Source organism: Eurypyga helias, unplaced genomic scaffold, assembly GCF_000690775.1.
Source record: "Eurypyga helias isolate BGI_N326 unplaced genomic scaffold, ASM69077v1 scaffold13242, whole genome shotgun sequence".
NCBI lineage: Eukaryota > Metazoa > Chordata > Aves > Eurypygiformes > Eurypygidae > Eurypyga > Eurypyga helias.
This window is the reverse complement of record NW_010236665.1, coordinates 1-23,816: the sequence shown is the minus strand read 5'-3', so window position 1 is coordinate 23,816 and position 23,816 is coordinate 1. Positions and strand designations below refer to the sequence as shown.

General features: G+C 48.0%; 1 protein-coding gene across 1 annotated transcript; it reads left to right on the top strand.

Annotated features, from left to right (window-relative positions):
* Positions 1 to 11,122: 11,122 nt before the first annotated feature.
* LOC104502465 (calcium-regulated heat stable protein 1-like) lies at positions 11,123 to 13,921 on the top strand. The gene is made up of 2 exons (XM_010147179.1): positions 11,123 to 11,295; positions 13,795 to 13,921. The coding sequence occupies exons 1-2, from the start codon at positions 11,123 to 11,125 to the stop codon at positions 13,919 to 13,921; spliced, it is 300 nt and encodes a 99-aa protein (XP_010145481.1).
* Positions 13,922 to 23,816: the final 9,895 nt, after the last annotated feature.

Sequence of the window (23,816 nt, the reverse complement as noted above, 5' to 3'; positions counted from 1 at the left end):
GCCTCTGCCCTGGCACAGATCCTGAGGATGAACCCTCTCTGGTACCCACCGATATGGAGCCCTGCAGCCTGGGGTCTCCTGGCCACCAAGACCAGGGGGAGCCCACCACTTGTGCATGCACCCCTCTTCCCTTTGCTTGTTCTGGACATACAGCTTGCTCCTGAGGCAGGTGGATGTGCAAGCTTACCTGAGGTTTTAGGTGTGTAACAGGTTTCATGCAAAACATTGTTCTAGATAGAAATAACAAAGGCACTGTCACACATTTCCCTGACTTGGTTTTCTTGCTGATCTCAAATCTGTCTTGGTTGTGGCTCTGTTTCAACTTCGTCACTCGCGTACAGGCCCTTGGTGTGTTGAGTTAAACTGCACCCCAGTGCTGTGTGCGTGGGGCTGCTATAGGACAGAGCACCCCAGCAGCCCTTGCTCCTGGCTGCAAGCATGGCTCCTGCCTGCTTTTGGCAGGAGAGGCCATGGGTCCCAGCTCCGCAGGGTAGGGTGTTGCGTGGCAAACCTTCCCCAGAGAGCCCTGTGTGAGAGGGTGCATTGAAGCTGCATCTCCATCCTTGGCATGTCCCATAGCGTGTGTGTGGGGCTTGTTCCCAGCTGGGCTGCTCGCACTGCGCTCCGGGTGTGCGTCCAGGCAGAAGCCCAGAATGGTTTTGGGTTTCACTATCCCTGCCAGGACCACCAGCTGGCTGTCAGTGCACCCTGGTTGCCTACGCCCTGCCCTCAGAACACATGGTGTTGTAGGTTTGGCTCTTTCCTTGGCTCCTTTCCCAGGAAGGTGCAGGAGCCCTGGCGCTAGCTAACAGGTCTGGTTACCCTCCCCATGCTGCAGGTATGTGGCGACCCGCAGCTGGCAGGCTGCTGCTGGCTCCTAGTGAGCAAATCTGGGAAATGTTAACTTCTTAAGGTCGTGTAACTATTAGCACATGGTCGAACAGGTAAACTGAACCGAAGTAACCTTTCACAAAGACACCCCCCCCGTTGCTGCGTGCCGTGTTTGCTCTGCGCCGTGTTTGCTCTGCTTGTGTCCCCCATTCCCACCGTGTTTGAGATCGCAGTAGATCCAGCTCTCCGGGGTAGTGGCTGCTGTAATACAAGGCTTAGTACAATTTTCTGTTGAACATGTGCTTCTGTACTGATTTTCAGTTTTATACCTGAAAAACATACATGCCTCAAGATTTGTCTGCTTTTTTTCAGCTGTAACTGTTGATTTTCACCTTCCCTGAAAAGCTTGTGTTGCCTGTTCCCTCGCTTTGGTCTGCGTTGGCTTTTGAGCATTAACACGGTAAACATAAACGATAGCGACAGCATCTGTGATACTGCACAGCTCTGTCCGTACACTTCCAGCACATCCCTGGAGCCGCGGCTCTCGAAATCACAGCGCAGTGAATGGTTTTGTTGATGCGTAAGTAGGCACGAAACCCAGCCTCACACACGTGCCTGTGCTGGCGCTGCGGTTTCGCAGGCAGTAAAACACAATACGACTCCTTTTGCCATTTAGCTGGCTCCGAATGCAGAGAGTGGATGTGCTGAGCAAGAAAGACTAGTTTGTGCACACGCAGTAATCGGGAAAGCAGTCAAACTCCCCCCCGTAGGTCCGTTTTCTGATGGGTCGGCTGGGAATGATGCATTTCCTACAGTAGACTTGCTGGAGCGTTGGGATCATAAGCCATTTTTGAGACTACACTTCTAGATAGTATCGGTGTAGTATCAGTGATATTTTCCAAACTGCCACACAGGGGGATGTGATGGAGAATTTGTGCGTTTTCCAAAGGGTTTGGGGAGTTGGTGGAAGCAGCTGCTGTCCCTGAAGCAGTTCTGGAGGCTGAGCGCCATGGGTGTGTGCTTTGGCGGTGTTACTATCCACGCAATCGCAGGTTTGATTACACCATGTAGGGACAACCTGTTTGTCGATGCAGGAGACCACACCGATCTCTCTATCCCCGCTGCGAGCTGCGTTAGTTGTGCTGCCAGCTGAGCTGAGGGGAGCTCTAGCAAGACGAAAGGTAAAATGGCAACGGTTTGTGTTTTGCAGGTAGTTTGGTTGTGGATGTTTGCTTGTGTATTCTCTGGATTGCAAGCCGTTGGGTTGTATAAGAAAAACCAAGATTTGTGCAGTGTGTATATTTATGTAGTGCTTGTTCCATAGACTTGAGTCAAACACGTTAAGGCAGTTTCAGCTTGCGAGTCAAGAGCTAACTGTTAATTTTGTATGTCGAGGAAGCGCTTGCCTCCCGGCGGAGCAGAGTGTGACTGGCGCTTGTGAGCGGCGTTCGCGAATGCAGAGCGTGCGGATCCGTTGCCTCGGTCTCCCGTTGCACCACCAGCAGAACGGAACTTCTTGCTGGGAGGAGTTTTGGTCTTGGGATGGTCACTGCTGAGGGGCAGAGGTCAGCCTCTGGAGGGCAGGTGCTGGGGCAGGCTCGGCAGCATAGCAGCCCTGCTGCTCTTGAGACGCAGGCTGAGGAGCAGAGCACTGCCCGCTGGCAGGGGAAGGCGAGGGAGCGTTACCTCCCTCTGTTAAGCTGGTTTGCAGGAAGTCTCTTACCAGGTCTCGTTCCTCTCCAGCGATATGATCCAGGCTGGAGTGAGACTGACTCCGGATTTGAGCAGGGAAATCAAGGATGGCTGTTGTCAGCCCAATTTGCTGGTCTGAGTCAGGACAGAGTGAATTTTCTTCACAGTAGCTGGTACGAAGCTCTTTTGGATATGCCAAGAGCAGCACTGGTAAGGCGTTTGTTGGTGCTGGGGAGGGCTTGCGTTAATTCAAGGACTTTCCCAGCTTCTGATACTGCAGCTGTATTCCCAACTTTCTCGCTACAGGCAGTGGGGCGGGACACACACAATTCTGACAGCCAACCCAAGCTGACCGAAGGGGGATTTCATTCCATAGCGTGTCATAGCTCCTTTGCTTGATTGCTTCTTAACTCGCTTGTTTGTTAGCTTGCTCGTTTGTTAGTGAGTTGGAGGGTGGGTTGGCTCTCCTGGTTGTGCCATTGCTTGTGGGGTTCTCTCAGGCTCTGCTGCAGTTGCTCTCTGGTTCTGACTCTCACTACTCGTGACCTGGCTGTGCATCAGTTGGCGGGTGGTGAGGGCTTGTTTCATAATATGTTTTATTTTCTATTATTTTAATCACTTAGCAGTATTGTTAATATTAGTATCACTGTTATTTTTTATTTATATTCCGTTATTAAACTGTTCTTATCTCAATTCACGAGCTTCCTTGTCTTTTCCTCCAATTCTTCTCCCCCACTGGAGGAGGGGTGGGAGGTGAGCGAGCGGCTGCATGGTACTTCGTTGCCAGCCAGTGTTAAATCCTGACCAGATGAACCTCTGCAGCTCAGTCAGGGCTTTGCATCCAAAGGTACAGACACGGCTGATCCTCACTGTGCTGTTGCGAAGGAGGTGGTTATCCTCACTTTAGAGCTGAGGAAATGAGGAGGGTCTCGGGGTCACAAACAAGCTTGTGTACAGCATGGTGAAATATACTGTAAATTGGGTTGAGAAATAGAGTGAAGGGAATAAGAAAAACAGAAATGCAGTTCTTAAATGGGCCAGTAATCATACATATACATGAGCATGTATGTATGAACTTTCTCCATTAAAGCTGAGGTCTGTCATCCCATCTTCTTTCTTTAAGAGCGAGTGTGTGTGTGTGTAAAAATGTTCCCTTTTGTTTGATTTTAATGGAATGTGCATTTCTGCACCTCCGAGCGCTCTGTCAATTAGCACAAGCTGAATATGCGTTTCATCAAGCTGTCTTTGTTGGAGTGATGAAGCCAGTCACTAACGTTTCATGCAGGTGGAATGTAGTTTTAAAACTTTGTGGTAGAAAACTGATTGTGGGTGCAGCCGCTTCTGTAGGAGCAGTTATGCTGCTGGAACCTGGGAAATAAGATGCAGGTAGGAAACTGTGGGACAGGATGGGACAAGAGGAGACTGTAATAGAAATCGAGAGCATTTCTTTGTTGCTCAGCAGTGAGGATTTTCACGCTCGTGTCAGATACAGAGGATTTTGTGTTTCCTAAAGTATTTCAGTAAATTGTGTATCTGTTGGTCATTACCTGGTACTGATGCGGGTTCTTAATGACATCTCAATCACAAACTTTGTTTAATTTGTTTTGCAGACAACTAATTGACATATATTCAGGTTATTAGACTAGGATGCTTAAAAATGTATAGGAGGTGTCAGGCAGTGTGACTGGGAGGTGGCTTGTGCATTGGGATAGCCAGAAAGCAGCCAGGCCTGGCAAAAGGAGTCTGGGGTCTGTGGGGACTTTGCGGTACTGCTGTGAGGATCAAGTTATTTGTGAGTGATTTCTGATGCTGCACCCTGCCATCTGCCTCTTGCTGTAATGCTGGCCGGTAAAATATCCTCAGAGGGTTATTTTTTCCTTTGCCAATATTCATATGCCTCATAAATTTCCACAGTCATAGATCTCTCTAATGTGAACTGTGTTCCCCTATTGAAAATGTTAATTAGGGAGGAAACACAGTGAACTAATTGTTCTGAGTAACACTTGAGCCACATAAACATTTCAGGGGATTTCAGTGGACATAAAAGGCTCGAAGTTGCACATAAACAAACTTACCTGCAATCATGGCCAAAGTTTTGTGGTGTGAGAGGAGGCTGGCCTTGGGCTGGCTCAGGTCTGGGCCGTTAGCTGCCCCAGCAGCACATGGGTGGCTGTAACAGCTCGTCCCCACCGTAGTGACTCCCACCTGGTCCCACCGTACGCGGTTGGTGAGAGGCTGCGGTGTCCTGCCCTGGTGCATCCGATGCAAGGGCTGATGTGCAGGTCCGGCTCCCAGACTTACTGCGAGCCTGATGCTCTGTCACTGGTGGATTGGCATGAGCAAGGAAATGAAGCTGCCTGCGCCATCTTCGGGTTTACCGTGGGCCTAGGTTTCAGGTAAGGTTACATCTCCACTGTGCGACATGGCTTGACGCTGGAGATGCTCACACTTACCCCATGACAGTGGGTTTTGGTGCACAGGACAGGTTCAGGCCGTGGAGGTGGCAGCTCTGGTGCAGAGCACAGCTCGGTCTGTTCCAGCCTTAGCCTTGGCAACGGCAAGGGCTCGGGCCTTCGCAGCGCCACAGGCTTTTCCTCCCTGCTGATGGAGCAGGGTGTCCTAGAGCTGCTGTGACAGCACTTCTCCCTTGCTGTGTCTGTGCCCTTCTCATACTGTTCACGTGGCCTTGTGCCTGCAGCCATGATAGTGTGGGCACGGTGGGTGCCCATGAGCATCCCCCCCGACTGCTGTCCCTGCCTTGTTGTGGACTTTCTGGTTTGAACTAGAGATGACCAAAGCAAAGTGAACAGCATTGCAGGTGACAGTCATTTAAATACTTGATGACATTAGCCAATAATAAACGTGCACGGGGACTTAAGTCAGTGGGCAACACTTGTACCTGATCAGCATGCACTAATTACAACCATCATCTTAATCCTTGTTTGGAAAGAGCTCCCAGAGGAGGATGCTTGCCTGGGACCTGTCCTTTCTTGTCCAGACTTGCCATGAGCTGGGGAGAGTTTTCCATCTCTTTTACAAAAAGAGTTATGTAGATGAGATCTGGTAAACAGGCTAAAGTCTTGGAGTTGTTCTGTGAGAGAGTGTGAGGGGCAGTGCGCTGGTCTCAGCACAGCTCTGTGCCATTCCCAGCTCGGCGACTGCTGCCCAGCACTGTCCCAAGGAAGTTATCTTACCGCTGGGTGCTGTTGTGTTCTGCTCCCACTGAAATAATTTTTGACAAGATGTAGGATGAAATATGTTCCTCCTATTATTGTGCACGCTCTCCCTTTAGGCAAATCCTAGTGAGTGCGGTCACCAGTGGCAGCCAACGCTGCAGCTGGTTACGGCCTCCTGTTTCCTTACAAGCGGAGGACTCTGGCTCACTCTCTTCTGGGCAGTTGGGAGCAGCTTAAATCATGGGAAGTGCTGGACTTCCAGCGAGAGAGGATCTTGATTCCTCTGTATTTTTGATACACAGATACCCCATGGTTCCCTGGTTCCCCCATGGTACCCCTATGTCCTTCGGTGTAACCATAAAGCAATTGAAACATGTACCTAATCTAACTATCCACTCTGTTCTTTAAATGTATTTTTTTAAGTGCATCTGGCAGCTTATGTGAACCGTGGAAAATACAGGACTGTGAAGTCCTCACCTTTATCAATGTCCTGTGCAGGCTGCTGATGGCAGCTCCCCTCCCCAGGCCTTTCTGTGGGTGCTGCTGTGCAGGGCTGGTTCGTGGGGCTCGGGCAGCTCTGCTTTCAGAGACGGCAAACTGGAGGAGCAGGAGGGCAGCCACGGCGTTTGGGAGAAGGTGTTGGCTGCCGAGACTGTGTGGAAATAGCTGCTGCTGCTTAAACTCAGCCCTGGTTTAATCCAAGCTAATTTGCTTGTTGCACAGACAAGCGATAGGAATTTTCCTTGTTGTATTTTGCCTACCTTATAATTAGGTTTTTACTGGACATGGGGACGGTTGGGCAATGTCCTGGTCTCCTGGCCAAATCGCCACGGTGCGTGGGCACTCCTCTGCAGCCTCCACGGGCGCAGGGTTTATGCCGTAATCCTTTGTGTTGACGCGTCACATGCATGTTGCAACTCCTCTGAGTTTCAGTGTTAATTGCAATACCAGTATTAATTGTGGAAAGTTAGTCATGCAAACTAGGCTGGAAGGGGAAGCTTTTTGAACCAGCCGTTTTGTAATTGTGTGTGTTTTGTAAGTGCTTAACTCTGACGCAGGAGGAGTGCTGGGATGCTCTGCGGCACGGGGATCCTTGCGTACGCTGGGTCCGAGTGCCAGAAGGTGCTTTGGAAGGAAACTGCAGGTGGGAGCAGTGCTGTGGCCGGGTGCTCAGGTGCCTGGGAGAGGTGCCAGGGAGCTGGGTGCTGCTTTAGAAGAACCGGGGACACCTTGGGGAGCCAAGCACCCCTGGTTCCTCTCCTTCTTCAGGGCAAGGTAATGCAGGGGGTAAAGGATCCTGGTGCCTTCACTCTTTCAGTAGATGAGTGTAAGGGACTTACTGTTGGGAAAGGGCACTTCGGAGCAGAATCAGTCGCTGCTGTGCTCACTGTGTGCCATCGTGCCTCGTTTTCTCTCTTGCTGAGAAGAGCTTGTAGCTTTCCACAGAGGAGCAGGCAAAGCTCAGGGCTTTATCTGCACGGCTTCCTTAGAGAAGGAAAGAAATTGAGTTCTGTGGAATAATTCAAATACCAGGACATTTTAAAGTGAGTCACCTAAAAAGAGTTTCTGACAATGTTTCTAATTCCAAGGAAAGCTCAGAAAACACATTTCAGATGTCCACGTTCCTCTTAGGGGTTGAAATGAAAGAGCTAACTTCCAGCAAAACCCAGCTGAAAGCAGCTGCTCTTGGGGTTCACAAACCTCACGCTCTCTTTGAGGAAAGGCCTGGTTTTCCAGGCGTGTGTGGCCAGTGCTGTCGTCCTCAGAGACTGTCCTGGTACCTTCTGAGCAGAGCAGTGCTTCCTGGGCACGGGCGCTGTGCCTGCTGGAGGTGCTGTGATGTCTGTCGTGTCAAAACAAACCATTCACGGACGGAAAGATTTCCTGGAGTCTGTCACCCTGCCCTATCCGGTTTGACTTTTTTTTCCCCAGCATTTCCTTTAATTAAAAGTGAGATTAAATTTCTGTGGTAGTGTTGTGCTGGTCAGAATGGATAACTTCCCCAAAACTGATATTTTTAGGGTATTTTTAGAGGTAGACTTTAAGAAGATTAGAAAAAGAATGTATAGATACATAGAGAAATGATGGTGGCACTTACATAACTCCCACCTTAGTTACTCCGATAGATTGTTTTGGTAGTATTTTATGGAGAATTTCAGAAATTTCTCCAGCAGGTATTGCACTTGTAGGTCACTGGTTACAGATGACATTGTGGGGTCTCTGTGTACACATTGGGCAATTGTTCTGAAAAAAAATATGGTAAATTTTTTTTTTTGCTTTGAAATGTGAAATTAGTCTGTTATTTCCATGCTGCTTCTGTGATTTATTTATATTTTAATTTGGTGCATACCTACACTCTTGGGGGGAAGGGGGAGTGGAAATCATGCTGGTGAAAGATGAGTTATGCATGTTGAAATATGGGCAGATTTAAGGGTAGGGTGGCAGGTGCTTGCAGTTTCCTTGCTCCTGAAAATATCACCACCTTGCATCATGTCACGCTCATTCTGTAAATACCCGAAGACAAGTATTTTGCTGGCTCAAACAGAAGAGAGATACTGGCTGTATGGTCCCTTATCTGTCGTCGCTGGAATCTCATGCTGCTTTGAGTGTTTGCTGTAGGCTTCCAGCGTGAACAGTGCCCAGGCTCGGAGTGCCTGCAGCCGCACGGGTGGGTGTGGATAGCGCTCCTCTGTCGGGAGTGCTGCCAGTGGAAATGAGTTAGTGTGACTAAACCAGCGTCAAGGCCGTACCAGAACACGCTGGAATAGCTCAACTCCACCTTGGCCTTGGAAAAGGTTCGGAAGAGGTGCTCTGCACCGAGCCGGGCGAGCGGGGGTTCACAGGAGCTGGTGTCGTCCCGCCGTACACAGCGATCGCAGTAATACTGGTAATTCAGCCTCGAATCCTTCTCACTGCGTCTCACTCCTGCGCTTGCTGGAGAAGCCCAAGAGGCAGACGGATGCGCTGGTGCACTTGCACGTGCAGTGGTACGACAGAGCTACCAACGTAGAACGTCGCTGAGCTGTGGCATAGTCGCAGGCTTCCTCTGGCCGCTCCGTTGCGTGCCCTCTTCTTGGAGCTGTACTCGCTGCCGCGGGTGCTGCTCCTCCAGCTGCGCCTGTTTGTCTGTCAGCTCTCGCTGAGCTCTGGTCGTGATTTAGGACTTGCGTAACAAATTCTGGGAGTCGAGGCCATTCATCTACTTTGGCAGTGGGCAGAGAACAAAAAAGGTATTTGTGCAGTGAAACGGGACTGAATGTTCTACATCACTGTTTTATTTTGTGTCTACAGAGCAGAGGGCACAAAAATAACATAAATGGGAACAATAACATACGTTAGCACACTTCTAACTCCATTTAGGCCTCTTTGTTCGTAAATATCTTTGTGGTTCATCTGTGTTTTAAAGAAAGGAGGGAAAATTCTCCGGCCTCTCTACCCTTGTTTGGGGAAGGACAGGCAGTACTTCGTGGTCGGCTCTACTGTATGGCTGTAGATGGATGAATAGCTCTGCATTTTGCTTGTCACCTGACAAGCTGGTTTATATTTAGGTGAGAGAAAGCGTGCCATTCTGAAAGCAGCGTTTTCACTTGTGCAAAGGCCGGGCCATGCGTGCTGACTTAGCAGAATGAGATTTAAATTGTTTGCTCTTATTTTTCCTGGGAGTTATTAGTTAGAGTCCTGCTATGTCAACTATGCATTCCTTGAAAGCAAGGCACCCAAAAGGAGACGTCTCTTGAAACCTGAGGAGACTTCCTCAGTGCCAGCCAGCACAGCAGGTCTTTCTGGAGGAAGAGGAAGTTTGGAAAATCCCATCCCTTTGGTGTTGTCACCTCAGTCTCAGCTGAATGCTGTGCTGTGACGCTGGGCAGGGCATTAGCTTGTGAGTGGCCATCCATATTTAAAACGCCATCCGTAAAGCTGTGGGGATTTTTTTCAGCCGAGTTGTTGCCTTTGAGAACAGCGTGGAAAGCTCAAGCTGGTACACGAGGGAACATGGCTATCCGCGTCTACCTTCTCAGCACCCTGAGCAATTAAACACAAAAGCCTTTGTTCCCTGGTGACTTCATTCTTAAGAGGCTTTTTTAATTTTAGTCCTTAGTTTCAGGAAGAAATAATGGGAATTTGTCATTGACAAGAAGGCTGCATCTCTCAAATGTCATGTGAAGGATCCACTCCATAATTCATGGGCTAGGGAGTGTGGGTGTCAAAGGAGGATGCATAATGGATATGAGAGATTTCAGTTCAATGAAACTATTGCTCTTAAAGGCAGCTTTTCTTGCCTTCATGATAGTTTCTTGACTGAAATTGCCACACTTTGCTAATTCATCCAGGTACTTACAGATTTTCTTAAGGGAGAGTGTGGTGGGCTATTGGTTATCCTTGGTTACCCAGCTTAATCCCCTTCCAGTGCAGATGGGACTTGCACAGTAATGCCAGAGCAGTGCTGACTGGTTGCTTTCTGTCACCGCTGCCCCTGTAAGCATATGCTCTACGTGTACATAGAACTGCTGCTGTGACCTTCTTTCCATGGCTTCCGTGAGTTTTGCTTGTTGTGTGCTGAGAAAGGGACCTGCTCTCCCCTGTGCTGTGAGATGTGAATAAGGGCAAATCTGATTTGGGGCTGCTGGGGGTCTGAATGCCGGTGGGGATCATTGGCTTCCTGGTTGCTGGAGGATTGTAGCAGACACAGACCTACCAAGGGGGTCTGCTGGGTCTCTGCAGGCTGGAGGGGTCACCTCCTCGGGTCGGCCACTGCCTCCGGCTTGGTCCATATGCCTGTCCTTGGCAGAGGAAATAAACTGTCTGATGCTGAAGTGAATTAAGGAGCACTCGTGTGTGTTTTTTCTTGCAGTTGAGCTGAAGGTGTTAGGAGCTCTGGGAGAGCTGTGCAGATAGCTGAGCAGCAGCAGCGGAGTTAGCATTGGGGATTGCACAGCAGAACTAACCTCCAGCAGCAGAGGTGCAGCCATTATTTCAGCATTTCTTCTAGTATCTCTTTGTTGTAACGTGTTTGTGCACAGGAGGCTCCTCTGTGCTGTCAGTGGTCAAACCCCATCTATTTGGGAGCCCTGTGGGGCACACGATACCCAGCGTTAGGGCTGAGCTCTGCTTCAGGAGCCATCGCCTGCGAGGGAGGGGAGTGTGAGTGAGGCAGGAGTAACCAGATACGTTAGTTGTGCAGTCATCTGTTTTCAGTGGAGCTTCCTAGTACAACTTACAAAAGCTGTAAAATCTAAAAATAAACAAACTGTAAGAAAAACGAACTCGCTGACACAGGGCAAGAGTTTTTGGTGCAACTATGTCCGTCTGCAGGAAGTGAGTCATGTTTTTACAGGCTCGAGAATTTGTGACTTTTATGACAATTCCCATTTTGGACTAAGTCAGATCTCTTCCTCTCACTAGGTTTTTCTCAGGCATCAGGAATGTCTTCTGAGCCCACTTCATCCGCCTCGCAGCAGTCCCCCACCTCTCCACCCTCACCCAGTTCTCTCCATCTGCCTGAAAACCGCAGGGCAAGGGATCGCTCGCCATCACCCATGAGAGGGTACCTCATCCCCAGTCCGCTGCCCACCCGACGGACCAGGACGTTTTCAGCGTGAGTACTGGGAAACCTGCGTTTCATGGACACAACCAAACGACTGCCTTTGTGCAGAATGATCAGCCCAAGGGAAGGGGGGGTGTGTCTGTTGTACCTGCGAGATGCTTTCTCTGCTTTACTGCTTTTTCTTCTTCCATAAATTCTGATGCCACTAGACTTTTAGTCCAAATTGCCTGCGGTTTTTCATGCTCTGCATAAAGGCTGTTCAAAGTCTTTTCCACTCTTTAATACCAGAGTTTGACTGGGAGTGGAAAACGCTGAGATTTTTTCAAAACAGTTTCTTGCCTGAAGCTTTGTTTTTCTTCAGACACTGGGTTGTGGCTCTGGGGACCAGTTCCTGTGGGTGTTTCTTCATCAGCTCCACCCCCTTGGCACGACCTCTCTTCTCACCGCCCCTGAAGCACTGGACCAGACCTCCCGAAGGCTTTAGTTCTTTCACTCCTGACACCTCTGCTGCCATCAGCCAGGTTACATTTTAGGGATGGTCCACGACCGTGTCACTTGTCAGAGGACTTGTTTCCTTTTCCTACTCAGCTTTCCCATCTCCATTTTAAGACTGCTCAAATAGACCTGTAAAATAATACGTTGGTTTTCAAGGTGTGGTCCCTGGTCGCTTTGATTCTCTAAGATGATAAGAGGTTTTCCGTAAGATGAGCTGAGGTTTGCTGCTATTAGTAGTTATTTGACGTAGTGATCCTACAGCAGAGCTGGCTTTCCCCGAGCTTTCCTGTGGCCCCACGGTGCTGTGCAGGATCCTGCCTGGGAGCCCCCTGCCCGAAGGGACTCCTCTGCAGAGCAGCAGCAGAGGACGGTGGTGTAAGGTTTGGCTATTGCAAAAAATTCCCAGTGGCTGTGATGCATCTCCCAGCGAAGGAGACTGCCAGAAGGCAACGTGGGCTTTTTTGTGGGGCTTTAGAATCAGGGTCTGGGTGTATAACGTGAAGCTGTGGTCAATCCATTGTACTTCTGCCAGTCTTGCAATTCTGTGTAAGGGAGATCTGGCAATGCCAAGTGACAGACTGGGGAATTAACATTTCAAACCTGCAGCTAGCCTACTTTGTGCTGCTTAATCTAGTTGGCGTGCTTTTCCCTTTTTGCTCCTTGCAGTGTTACCCAGCTCTTTCCTTTAAGAGTTATCCATGCAGATTTAAATAACATCAATCTACAGAATCATTCTATGATTCTATAATCTCAGTGATGCTTCGTATTATGACCTGTATTCAAAATGAGGCAAAAAAGAACACCAGCAACAGAAGAAAAAATTTATGTTGTCAGTTCCAAAACCCTTAAAATGCCCTAAATTTTGTAATGGGAGTAGATTGCTGAAAGGAACATAATTGATTTGATAATTGGGATTGCCCTTGAAAAGCAGTTCCAAGCTAGCTTGCCTCAGTGCTCTGTTAATAATGAACTCTTTGTAATTCTTCTCAACTGTTAATCCTGGTCTGGTTCTTACAAAACTGAAGAATTTGTTATTTGGCTTCCACAGTGCTTTAATCACTAATTAGTGTAGAAATCTTGCTGTATTTCTTTGCCCTGAAAATGAAAATAGCTCTAAATTTTAATTATTATTGTTTAGTGTCCTCATTAAACAAGAGGAGCTCTAGGTGAGCTCTGTCCCCACAGTTGTATGGAAAAGATGAATGTGAGAGGCAGCTTATCTAGTGGGATTATTTAATTTTGGTTCACTGCAAGTGTGGGGCCTTATCCCCCCAGTGCTTTATCTCCTTGAAAGATGCAGTTGAACTTTAATAGCTTATTTAGGGCAGTGAGTGCTTTTCTGTGTAACAAGCACTTGTGGGGTCAGGTGTGTTGACAGCTTTATAGAGCTGGAAATGTAGCGATTTACTGGAGATTTTTTCCTTCTTTAAAGAAACGCAGGTGAAAGTGTTAGTGTTAGTTTGCCTTAAGGAGCAGAGCGATTACCACATTTTTAATGATTTTATTTAGTCTTCAGTAAACTTCAAACATTTGGGAAAATGGTGTCAAGATTGCCATCATGCGTGTAACCAAATGACAACAGTCACTTACGGAGTTTTGAAGAATCGCACCAAAATCCTCTTGTACCATGGAAGCAACCTACTGGATAATCACGGCATAAGAAGTTCCTGATCTTGTAACTCCTGTGTGTAAACCCTGTAAAGTTTCTACAGCAGTTGGGTTCATTGATGGAATTGTTTGAGTGAGTTTGGATCCCTGGAGATTCAGTTCAGCTTATGTGACAGGGAAGAGGATTTAATCATGTGGTTTTCAACATGGGTTATAGTTCATGCAAGTCATTTTTCTTGATGGCAGTCATCCTAAGGTTTGTCTCCATACCTGTCTTGTTTTAAAATAGAGGTCCCACAGCAGTGGAGGAGGAGGTCAGTCTTCAGCCTTGGTGCTATGCATACCAATTAGGGTTGATTTCCTAGTGTGCTCTGGCTGACACACGTGGAAGCTGTCGCATCCGTGCTCAGCAATGAACCACCGCTGCTCTTGTGCTTTCTTTGGCAGAACCGTGAGAGCATCGGAGGGTCCCATCTACAAAGGTGTCTGTAAATGCTTCTGTCGCTCCAAAGGCCATGGCTTCATCACCCCTGCGGATGGAGGGCCCGACATCTTCGTACACATCTCTGAGTAAGTCGCCTGGGTGGCCGAGGAAGGCTGAAGCTCTGGTTTGTCTTAATTACTGAATGCTTTTGACGTTACAAGCATGGTTTATAATCTGTCACCCTTACCTCAGCAAAGAGGAGTTACGCAGATGCGAATGACAGCGATAGATTATGCTGTTCTTTTCCTGTATTACTGTAAGTCTGTTGAATTAAAAACCAGAAGATGATCCTGTCGAATCTCTTAGAATAAGCTGTGCAGTTTCACCCAGCCCCGGAAACCTGCATTTATCTGAAGCAAATTGTCTATGCAGTTATCTAGTTTTAATATGAAGATTTATAGCACTGAGAATTCCTACTTTTACTTTGTCCTGCCTCTACTGTTATTCAACTAAAGGTTAATTATCTTTACTCTTCAGAATAGTCATACTTTATTACTTCCTTAAATATATCCAGCTTCAGTTTTGAGCAGTTTATGGCTAAAGCTTTCTCACTTAAAGGGTTCATTGGTATTGCCACTTTTTTGCCTTAACACACTGAGAACCGTTACCTCTGAATCCGCCTTTTGATAAATGAAATAGATTAAGCTTTTCAAGTCTCTCACTGAGAATTTTGTCTCCAGTCTAAAACAGTCTTTCCAGTCTCTTTTCTAAGCGTGCTGTAGAATTTAAATATAATCTTAAAACAATATGCTGAAAATACGTGTACAGTGTATGGAGATAAAACCTCCTCCAGGCTCCTGCTCTGTTTCTCTTTCTGTACATCCCATAATCGCATTAGCCCTCTCATCCCTAGTCTTTTGCTGAATTGCTTATCTCCTCTGACCTCAGCATCCTTTGCAGCGTCGGTTTGGTGCGTTCCCACCCAGGTACGGCCTGGCATCCGACAGCAGTGTTTGTTCCGTGTTCCTGGGTGTGTGACTTCCTGTCCGGAAGCACATCTTATTTGAATAGGCCCTGCCTGCCAAGGGACCCGGATCGTGCCCACAACTGCGCTCTCCTTGTTATTTATTACTTGGCTGATCGGCTCGATTTAGTAGACAATTTTCTATGTGTTTCTAGGCTGAGATGTTGGCTGGCGTGGGGGCTGAAACTAGTCTCTGAGGGGGTACATTAAGATTGCTCAATGTTTCTTCTCCAATAACCACTTTTACATCTATCACTAGTTTTTAGTCTATCTCTTGTTTACAGTGTTGAAGCTGTCTAATCCATATTGTTGTTTGGGGTGGTTATCCAGTGATAAGTCAGCAAAAGCCTTCCCAAGGTTACTCACATGGCCCCAGCTATCTTTCCTGTTTGTGTGTGTAGTGCATGTGCTTGGAGAAGGAGCACGTTGGCCTTCTTCCAGTTTTCTGAAGTGTTTCTGCATGGTGGACATTGGCAAGCCAAAGCATTTTAAGAATTGTGTGCAAATGGGCTGAGTTGTTTGACTTAACGTTTTCAACCCAAGGAAATGTTATTTAGTATCTTGTTTTTTCATCTAATACAAATGCACAATTTCTCCTTATTTCCTGAATAACTTAAAAATAACATTCCTTATATCGTAATTTAAATATTTTACTGTGAACATCTTCTCTGACCTCTACAGTTACTAATCAGCAAGGGTTTAGTTAAAACAGCCCTCACGGAAACATGAATTCTCAGCCTTCTAATGAATTCTTTTTAAAGATCTGTCTATTTTCAGTCTTGTTTTTTTCCTCTACATTTTTCTCTTTAATTAGTTTGGTAAATTTTTCTTCAATTATGTGAAATTAGCCCTTTTAAAACCCTAGAGATACCTTTTCGACTGGGACTGCCCTTTACAAAATGGGAACTAATCCTTTAGGCGTTCCCCAATTCCAGTGGCCCAACATCTGCCTCTCTGGGCCCAAACACCAGTATGTGGTTCTGGGTACACTAACTGCTCCTACCCTCAATCCTCCTCCAATCAGCTGCAATTCTTAGACATTCCAGTGCTGTTTTTCTGTTTGGCTCTTTAAGGCTTCCGTATGTCTCCTATGCTGAAATCTTTTATGACATTACAGAAGACACTTGTCTGCTGTGATTTGGTGGTCTGTGCAAGAGACCCCCTCTTATAGGAGTCTCCTCTCGTGGTAGGCGGCGTATCGACCCTGTGTGCTTTCAAAATGCTTTGGTCGTGAGCCACCAATAAGCTATATTTGAGTAATTATGTGCTGAATGTGGTGTGCCACTCTCCACTTTCTTCCGCCCACTTGATCTATCCTAAAAACACTATTGAACGAGTCACCAAGGTCGTAAAAGTTCATGGACAACTGCACTTCTCGATGTATTTTCAGCATGTTTGTTTTGCTGCCGCATGTCAGGTTCCCTGCTTGCTCTCGCCCCCACCTGCCGTGCCCTGCTGGGAAGGCTGGAGGAGATAAAGGATGGGCAGGAGGTGATGAGCTCTGACCTGCTCGGGTACAGCCTCCAGCCTGAGCTCTGGCTTACCGGGTCTCACCTTGGTCCCTACCTGCTGGACCAGGCTGCTTCTCTTCATCTTTTGTTACTCCATTTCCATCTACTGCTCACGTGGACAGGGACCTGTGTCCACACGCCATGCTGCAGTCTTCCTCCAGTTCTGCAGCTCTTCATTTGCTGTCGATGAGAAGTGTGGAGGGGACCTCCACTACCCCATCCGCTGCCGGAAGGAAGGCCCCTGCACCTTTCTGGCGGGTGCTTTGCCCAATGCACTCTTAACAATTCCAGTGCTGGGGATCCCCTGCTGCCCTGGGAGATCTCTTCCCGTGCTTAACAGACCTGACTCTTAATTCTCTCTGATCCTTAACAGACATCTCTCTTGCCTCCAGTAGGGCCCGTCTGTCCTCCTTCTACCTCCACAGCAGGTAAATGGTGCCTTTCCTCTTTAAGCCTAGCAGTTTTGTGTTCGAAGACTGTTTTCCTTGCTCTTTCAGAAGCATTTTAGCAAGGTTAGTTTGTATGAATTTTCTAGGACTGAAGGATGTGATCTGTGCAACTTTTTCTAGGCTTTTTTATCATAGAATCATAGAATGGTTAGGGTTGGAAGGGACCTTAAAGATCATCTTGTTCCAACCCCCCTGCCATGGGCAGGGACACCTTCCAGTAGACCAGGTTGCTCAAAGCCACATCCAGCCTGGCCTTGGACACTTCCAGGGATGGGGCATCCACGACATCTCTGGGCAGATGTTTTAACGCCAACAGGATTTGTTTTTCTATTGAAGCAGGACTGGGCCATAGTTTTAAATGTTTCTTACGCAGGTATTGTCTCAGAACTTAAATAGCTGAAGTTTCTGCCTCAACCTGTTAGTAAAAAGTGCTACTATCAAAGTACTGAACGTTTCAGCACACTGTGTTCTGTAATTACTTTGCGTGTATTTGAATTCTTGGAAACAGCTTTTAGCGCTAGAGGGTGGTGGTATCACTGTCTTAATTTTGATGCAAGGCAGTACTGGAAAGACAAGTTAATAATGCCTTTCATTTCGGTTTATTGCACAGTGAATTAGAAACGTTGCTCGTTATTAATGGGAATTGCTTACTGCAGCAGCATTCTGTAACCATCGCTGTGGCTGAGGGGAGTCCGGTGACTGAGGTTTGAGATACTTCCTGCTTGTGTTTATCACACAATTCTTTTCTACCTGTTTTACTCAGTTAAACCTGAATGTGAGAGACACATCAATCTGTTCACTGTCTCAGTGGATATAGGCATCTCCTTGTGAGATGAAAGAGGATTGTTTCTCCTAAATCAGTTCTGCCTGAAAGCTGGGATTTCAGGAATGTGGGTAAAGTGGTGCGCCAGTTTGGATTCAGCAAGATAGAGTATTTTTCTGTGTTCATCACAAAACTGGAGTGATTAGTGAAGGTTTTGAGCTTTGGGACCTGCTGCCTATCTTGCGGATTAATATGATTTTAAACATAAAAATTTTACTTAATTATTTTCTCCTCTCAGCTTTGGGTGGCTGTAAGGTTACACTTCAGTGAAAATGTCTTCTATAAAATGTGTTGTCTGTTTCCCGTAACTTTCCTTTTATTTTTGTAAGATAATACTACTTAGCATGGCATTTCTATTCCATAAATCAGCATTAGCCTAAAAATAAGATCAAATAGATGTGGGATTCAAGAGCTCTTTCACTTGGCATCCACAAAATTTTCGATTTCAGTATCTGTGCAAGAAGTGAAGGTGAATGTGGGCATGTTTTATGAGTGGAACCTGCAGCAAAGCTGTGTTGGACTTGTCAGGTGTGGGTAGATTTACAGTATAAGAAATGCCAGTTTGAAATGTGGGTTTTAAATTTGTTTTTTTGCCTGTGTGGCTTTGTGTTTTAACGTCTGCCTCTGACAGCTGCAGAGACGACTTGGTTTGCGTTTTGATAACACTTGTGTGGTTCTCCTTTTTAACTGATGAGGTACGAATGTACAGTTAATCAGGGCAGGGTTTCTCTGGAAACGCTGACAGTGGTCGGTGGTGGCGTTTCCTTCTGAGCTGTCCTCGTGTGGCAGGTAGAGGCACAGTGGCAGTTCTGGTGGCAGTCACCTCAGGTGGCAGCAGCTTCCTGCAGCACTTGTGGCACCTTCTTGGGTCTGTGTGTGTGCGAAACACCTCTGGCTGAAGCCCTGTACTGCAACTGCAACAGCACTGGTGCTGGCGATGGGCAGATTCACGCCAGCTTGTGCTCACGGGCCTGAACGGCTGTTCGGCCTGCAACCACAGCCCTGCCGCCCGCACACAGGGCCAGCCACGGGCTGACTGCTGCCTCCTGCCTGGCAGGCCTGCTCCCGTGTTACTGCAAACCATTCTCACGGTACCAGGAAAACGTCATGGCTCGTTGAGCGTGGTGAGATTCCTCAGCGTCATACTTTGCCCGACTCGGAACAGCAAACAAAGCGTGTTTGCTCGCAGTGAGCGTAAAACCCCAGCTGGCAAGCGTAGGGGTGGAGGAGCTGCTGAGGTGGTAATTCCAGATATCCTATCTGGAAAGCTGGAAGCAAAGGCAAAGTCATTTGCCTGGAGTGAAATTTTTAAAAAGCCCTTAATTATGTTTTAATAGTGACATGTACTGTTAATGCTTTCATTTCCACCCGCCTGTGTCACGATGCACTGTCACCACATTGGTGGTGTAGCATCCGTGCCGAGAACTGTACCCTCCTCGGTATCTTGCCTCCTCCGCCGCTGTTCCATGGCAGGAGTAAGTCAGCTCTCGCAAATGCAAGCTGGCTTGGTTGTTACTGCAGTGTAAGGGCTCCAGTGGCTTCACCCGAGTTTCCCCCCCTTGCCACTCTTCCCGTAGATGTGGCATGTTTCCGGAGGCAGACGGGGGGTGCTGGCGGCTGAGTTGCCCCTCGTGCTGCTCGTCCTGCCTGTACTGACGGGTTCGTACCCCCTTGCCTTCCCGAGGGGGCTGCAGTGGCAGATCAAATGATGTGCTCTAGAGCACTGCCTAGGAATCCCGCTCTTCGGCTTTCCCAGTCTATCTGGGAGTGGGCGCACGATGAATACTCGGCAGGCTTTTGCATTTGACTGGGACTTGGCCTGAAGCCTGTGTACCTGCAAGGGCAAGGCAAGGAGGTGGTTCAGCGAGATCAGTGACAAATGGATGACCACACTCTTGGTTTTTTTTAAGATTTTATTTTGCAAAAGCAGCTGATTTTACTGGAACAGAAAATACACGTGCAGTGCTTGTGGGTTTTCTGCAGTTTGCTAGTACTTGGCTCTGAAGGGGAAAATGCTGCAATGCAGAGAGGCCTGCAGGCTGCCCTTCAGTTGGGTTCCTGACCCCATGCTTAATGATGGCTTTGGAGACTTGGTGCTGTACTTCCCCTGGGATGCTCACACACAGCACCCTCAGGTTCCTGGAGAGATCCCGAGTTTGCTGTGCTTTGCTTGTGTGTTGTTGGGGTCTCAGGAGAGAGACTTCCAGTGCCTGTAACTGGGGAATACTGAACAGGAGGGATCTCTCGGTGGGCTCCCAGGTGGGCACACGGTTCCGTTTGCTGTGCCATCTCAGCTTCTGTCTGTGCTGGAGATGTACCATCAGCCGCATCTCGCTGCAGGGATGAACCCAGCTGCGTCCCGGCTGCCGTCCTGCTGCAGTGAGGAGCTGGCTTTGAGCTTTCCTTGTCCGTGGAGGGATCATCTTTTCATGTTCCTTTCTTTCCTCTGATTTTCTGCAGGTCACTATGTTTCATACAAAGCATTAATGCCACATCTCTTCTTCTGGTTCTTCTGTGATGCTGTTGTTTTGGTGGAGTGTAACAATATGGGTTGGAAATTAACCCTCAGTTATAAACAAGCTGAGAGAATGAACCTTGCTGGCCTCTGCCTTTTCTGTGAACTAGCAGCAAAACAGTTCCTGCTGGCTGCAACCGACTGCGCTGGGGCTGCTGGGAAGCCAAATCTGAGCTTGCCGTTTCCCTTGACAATACTTGAAAGCACTTGATGATTTACCTGCTTTGGGCTGCACACATCCTTCCGGGTGTTCTCACTTTGTGGTGCCTTGCTGTGTCTGTTGAACTGCCTGGGGCGGGGAGGAGAGGCAACAGAACACCAGATACTTCAGAGGGGTTTGGAGGCGAGTAGAACATGGATAGCCTTTTCCTAAGGGTTCCCCCCTGCACCCTGTTGGCTCCGAAAACTCACGTGTTGCACTGGTGCATGCAGGAGAGCCAGCTGGCTGTGCTCGTGGCTGTACCAAAACCTTCCCAGAATCTCCGCCTGAGCGGTATCAGCTGTCCTAGGTGAAAGCCCAGCCTTGCACTCCACCCGCCAGCCAGGCAGCGGGCATTGAAGATGTCTGTGACCCCCCAGGATGGAGGTTCTTTGTGATTAGTGAGCGTGGAACATAACTCCCTTGGCCGTTTTTCCAGATGCAAACAGGCGTTGCTATGGTAGGATCCAGGCTGGATTCTTGCAGGAACAGGCATCTTCTGTACCTCTGACGGAGTCCATGTAGGCATCCTTGGCAAGCTCTGCCTCTTGTGATCGCCACTTTCTTCCTCATGATGCGTGGTGTGCTGCCTGGTGTTGAACGAGCCGCTGAAAGTAGATACGGAGCCATAGCTATCCCTGGTCATGGATTCAAAAACCACACCTGAGATCTCAGTAGAGAACTGGGTAAGAGGATGGTGCACCCGCTGCACTGGGAGGGACGTGTGCCTCCTGTCCTAGACAAGGCAGCTCCTGGGAAGGTCTCTGCAGTGGTACAGAGACCAGGGCAATCCCGTAGCAGAGACTTTGATACTGACAGCTGGGATTCTTCAGTGTCTGTGTGTGTCTCACACTTGTCTCTCCCAGTTCCGACTGTGACTGGTGGGTGGGGGGCAGCCCCGCTGCTGCTTTCCCTGCCAGCCCCCTTGATAAGGTCGTCACTGGCTTTGCTGGCGAGCTGGAGCCGTCAGCTTGCCCCACGACTGATGGGAGGGCATTCAGGATTAGTAACTCGTAGGAGTTCATTACCTTGTCATGTCCTGGGAGGTGTGTTGAGGGGTTAAACGAGCTCTAAGAAGCCCGGCAGATAGTGCAGGCTGTTGATGCAGGGGAAGCGGCTGCACGGTGCGATCCAGGGCAGGCTTGTTGACCAGCAAGGCTGAATTCACTGAAAATTCTTGTTCAAAAATGTTTCCATGTGACTTAGTCTTTGTCCCATGAGATTTAACTAGAGCCCTGGAATATGAACAGCAGCTGTGAGGAGGAAGAACTAGAACATTCCTTATTTAGGTAATTTCCTAATAACCCCCCAGTTCCCTAAAAATAGTGCAGGATAAAATGCTCCACTGTACCAGACTGGAGCTGAGCTGGGAAATGGGAGGTGCTGGATAATCTAAACCTCACTCTATTGTGTCTCACTCTGACACTGACAGCACTGAAAGCATTTTCTATTTTTAGCTTAATTTGTTGGAGCGTCTTAAAGTTCCTGGACACATAGGTACCTATTATTTTGAAAAGAACATGCACACCAATCTCTTAAATAACAGTGAAAATCTCCACCTTCCTCTAGATCAACATTTAATATATAGGTAGGGTAAAAGGAAAAAACACAGATCTAAAAAACACTTAATAAATAACATCAAGAAAGTCCATGTTTAATTTTCTCTACCAGATCATGCAGGTAACTTAGGTTGTATATGGAGTCGCTGTTGTAGGCTGAATCTGTTCCGAGATCGCTGTTTACTTTCTCTGATTCCTTCCAGTTCATTTCCCTCCCAGAGCTTAAGGCAATTGCTTCCTGATGGAAGATCTTCCTGCACCTTTGTGCAGGGCTCTGCCTCCAGTGCTGTACCTTCTCCTCACCTTTCAAGTGCCATTATACTGTTCTTCCTTGACACCAGCAGAAGGACTGCACAGTCTGGATGTTGGTTGTTCACACACCTAAGCATCAGGTAGCGATAACGATGTTGGAGTAAGCCTGCATCTACCCCAGAAGCAGCATTTGCTGGGCAAACCTCAAGTGTGACCTGCTTGGTGAGGTCACCTCAACAAGCATGGAATGAAGTATGGCAAACCAGGGGATGAGAAGTCGTGTTGGGGTTGAATGAGGTTTTGTCACAAGCTTTTGTCTCTTGTAGTGTCAGTTTGGGTAAGGAAGGAAACCAAGAAAGGGTCTGATGCTGTCAGCAAAATGCTTGGCCCCATAAGAAGTACTTCCCAGTGGAGAAAAGTGCACCTTTCTGGGTAGTGCTCTGGGCTCTGCAGAGTTTGGGGCTAACGCGATCCCTTTAGCAGAAAGAGGAGGAGTTACTAACCTCGTGACTCAATCAGAAGAAATCTGGGTCAGTAGATACTTTGATTTGTTCCTGTGCAGACCGGGGGCTGTAGACAGTACCCCAACCCACCATCTAACAAGTGCTGAGGGATCTGGTGGCTCGGTGACAGCTGAGTGTGTCCCCTCCAGTCTGGGTGAGTCCCTGTGCTTCTCCCCCTGACTGCAGCCTGTTGTGCGTTAGGCATCCCATTTCTGTGTTGGTACTGATTCACTTGTTCCTAATTTCTTTGGAAAACTGGACCACTATGGCTGCCAGTACACCCACAGCCCCTTTCTTAACAGAACCCATCATGGTATATATTCATATTTCATTTTTAAACCAAACTTACCCCAGCCTTTTTTAGCATTCAACCTGTACTTCTTCCTCACTTGAATTTGAATACTTATCTCTGATTTTCAGGAGCCTAAATCAGTGCCTTTGGGTACTGGCATGTCTCTGGTGCTTCAGGAGACAGAGTGAATCCACTTCCTTCTACATCAATCATGCCTACTGATACCTTTAGCAGGTTTCAAATGTTTATTCCGCTAACTGCTGCGTCTCATCCTGTTTTACAGGAACTTTTAAAGAAAGTGTAAGGTGGTTCTTGTTCATTAAAAACCCTTTCAGCCAAACATGAGATCCCTTCCTGGGCAGGGCATCCGTTTTATTTGATGCCGGCAAAGTGATGACTGAGCTCACCGCTCACTGTGTGTGTTCATCCTCTGTGCAGGAATCAGAGGCAATACCCGGGGCTGTGGAGTGGGTGGCTGCGATGTCAAGGGGAGATGCTGCTTTAGTTCCAGCCCCATGTAACTGCTCTGCCTGTGCTCCCTGAAACACTCTCTGTGGCTGGTCCTGGTGCTCGAGGCCGCGTGAAGAAACGTGTTCCATTACGACTAGTTCCAGTGGCTCAGCTGTACTTGAGTCAGCGTAGACTTTCCGCTTCGGCTGGCATTGTCTACATCCATTACATCTGAGCTGGGAAGCGTTTCTGCTCACTGTGTTTTGCCAGTCCCGTGTTCCTTTGTACGGCTAAAATATCTGTGCTCTATTGCCTTCCACTGGAAGATGCTACCTCACTGGGTGGTTGTGAGTTACTGCTCATGGCAATGTGGCTTTAACTCAGCAGCGACAACTCTTTTTTGGCAACAAGGGATCTCTCGAGATTCAAGTGGGAAAGGTAATGTTGGGGTTTGTTTGGTGGTTTTTT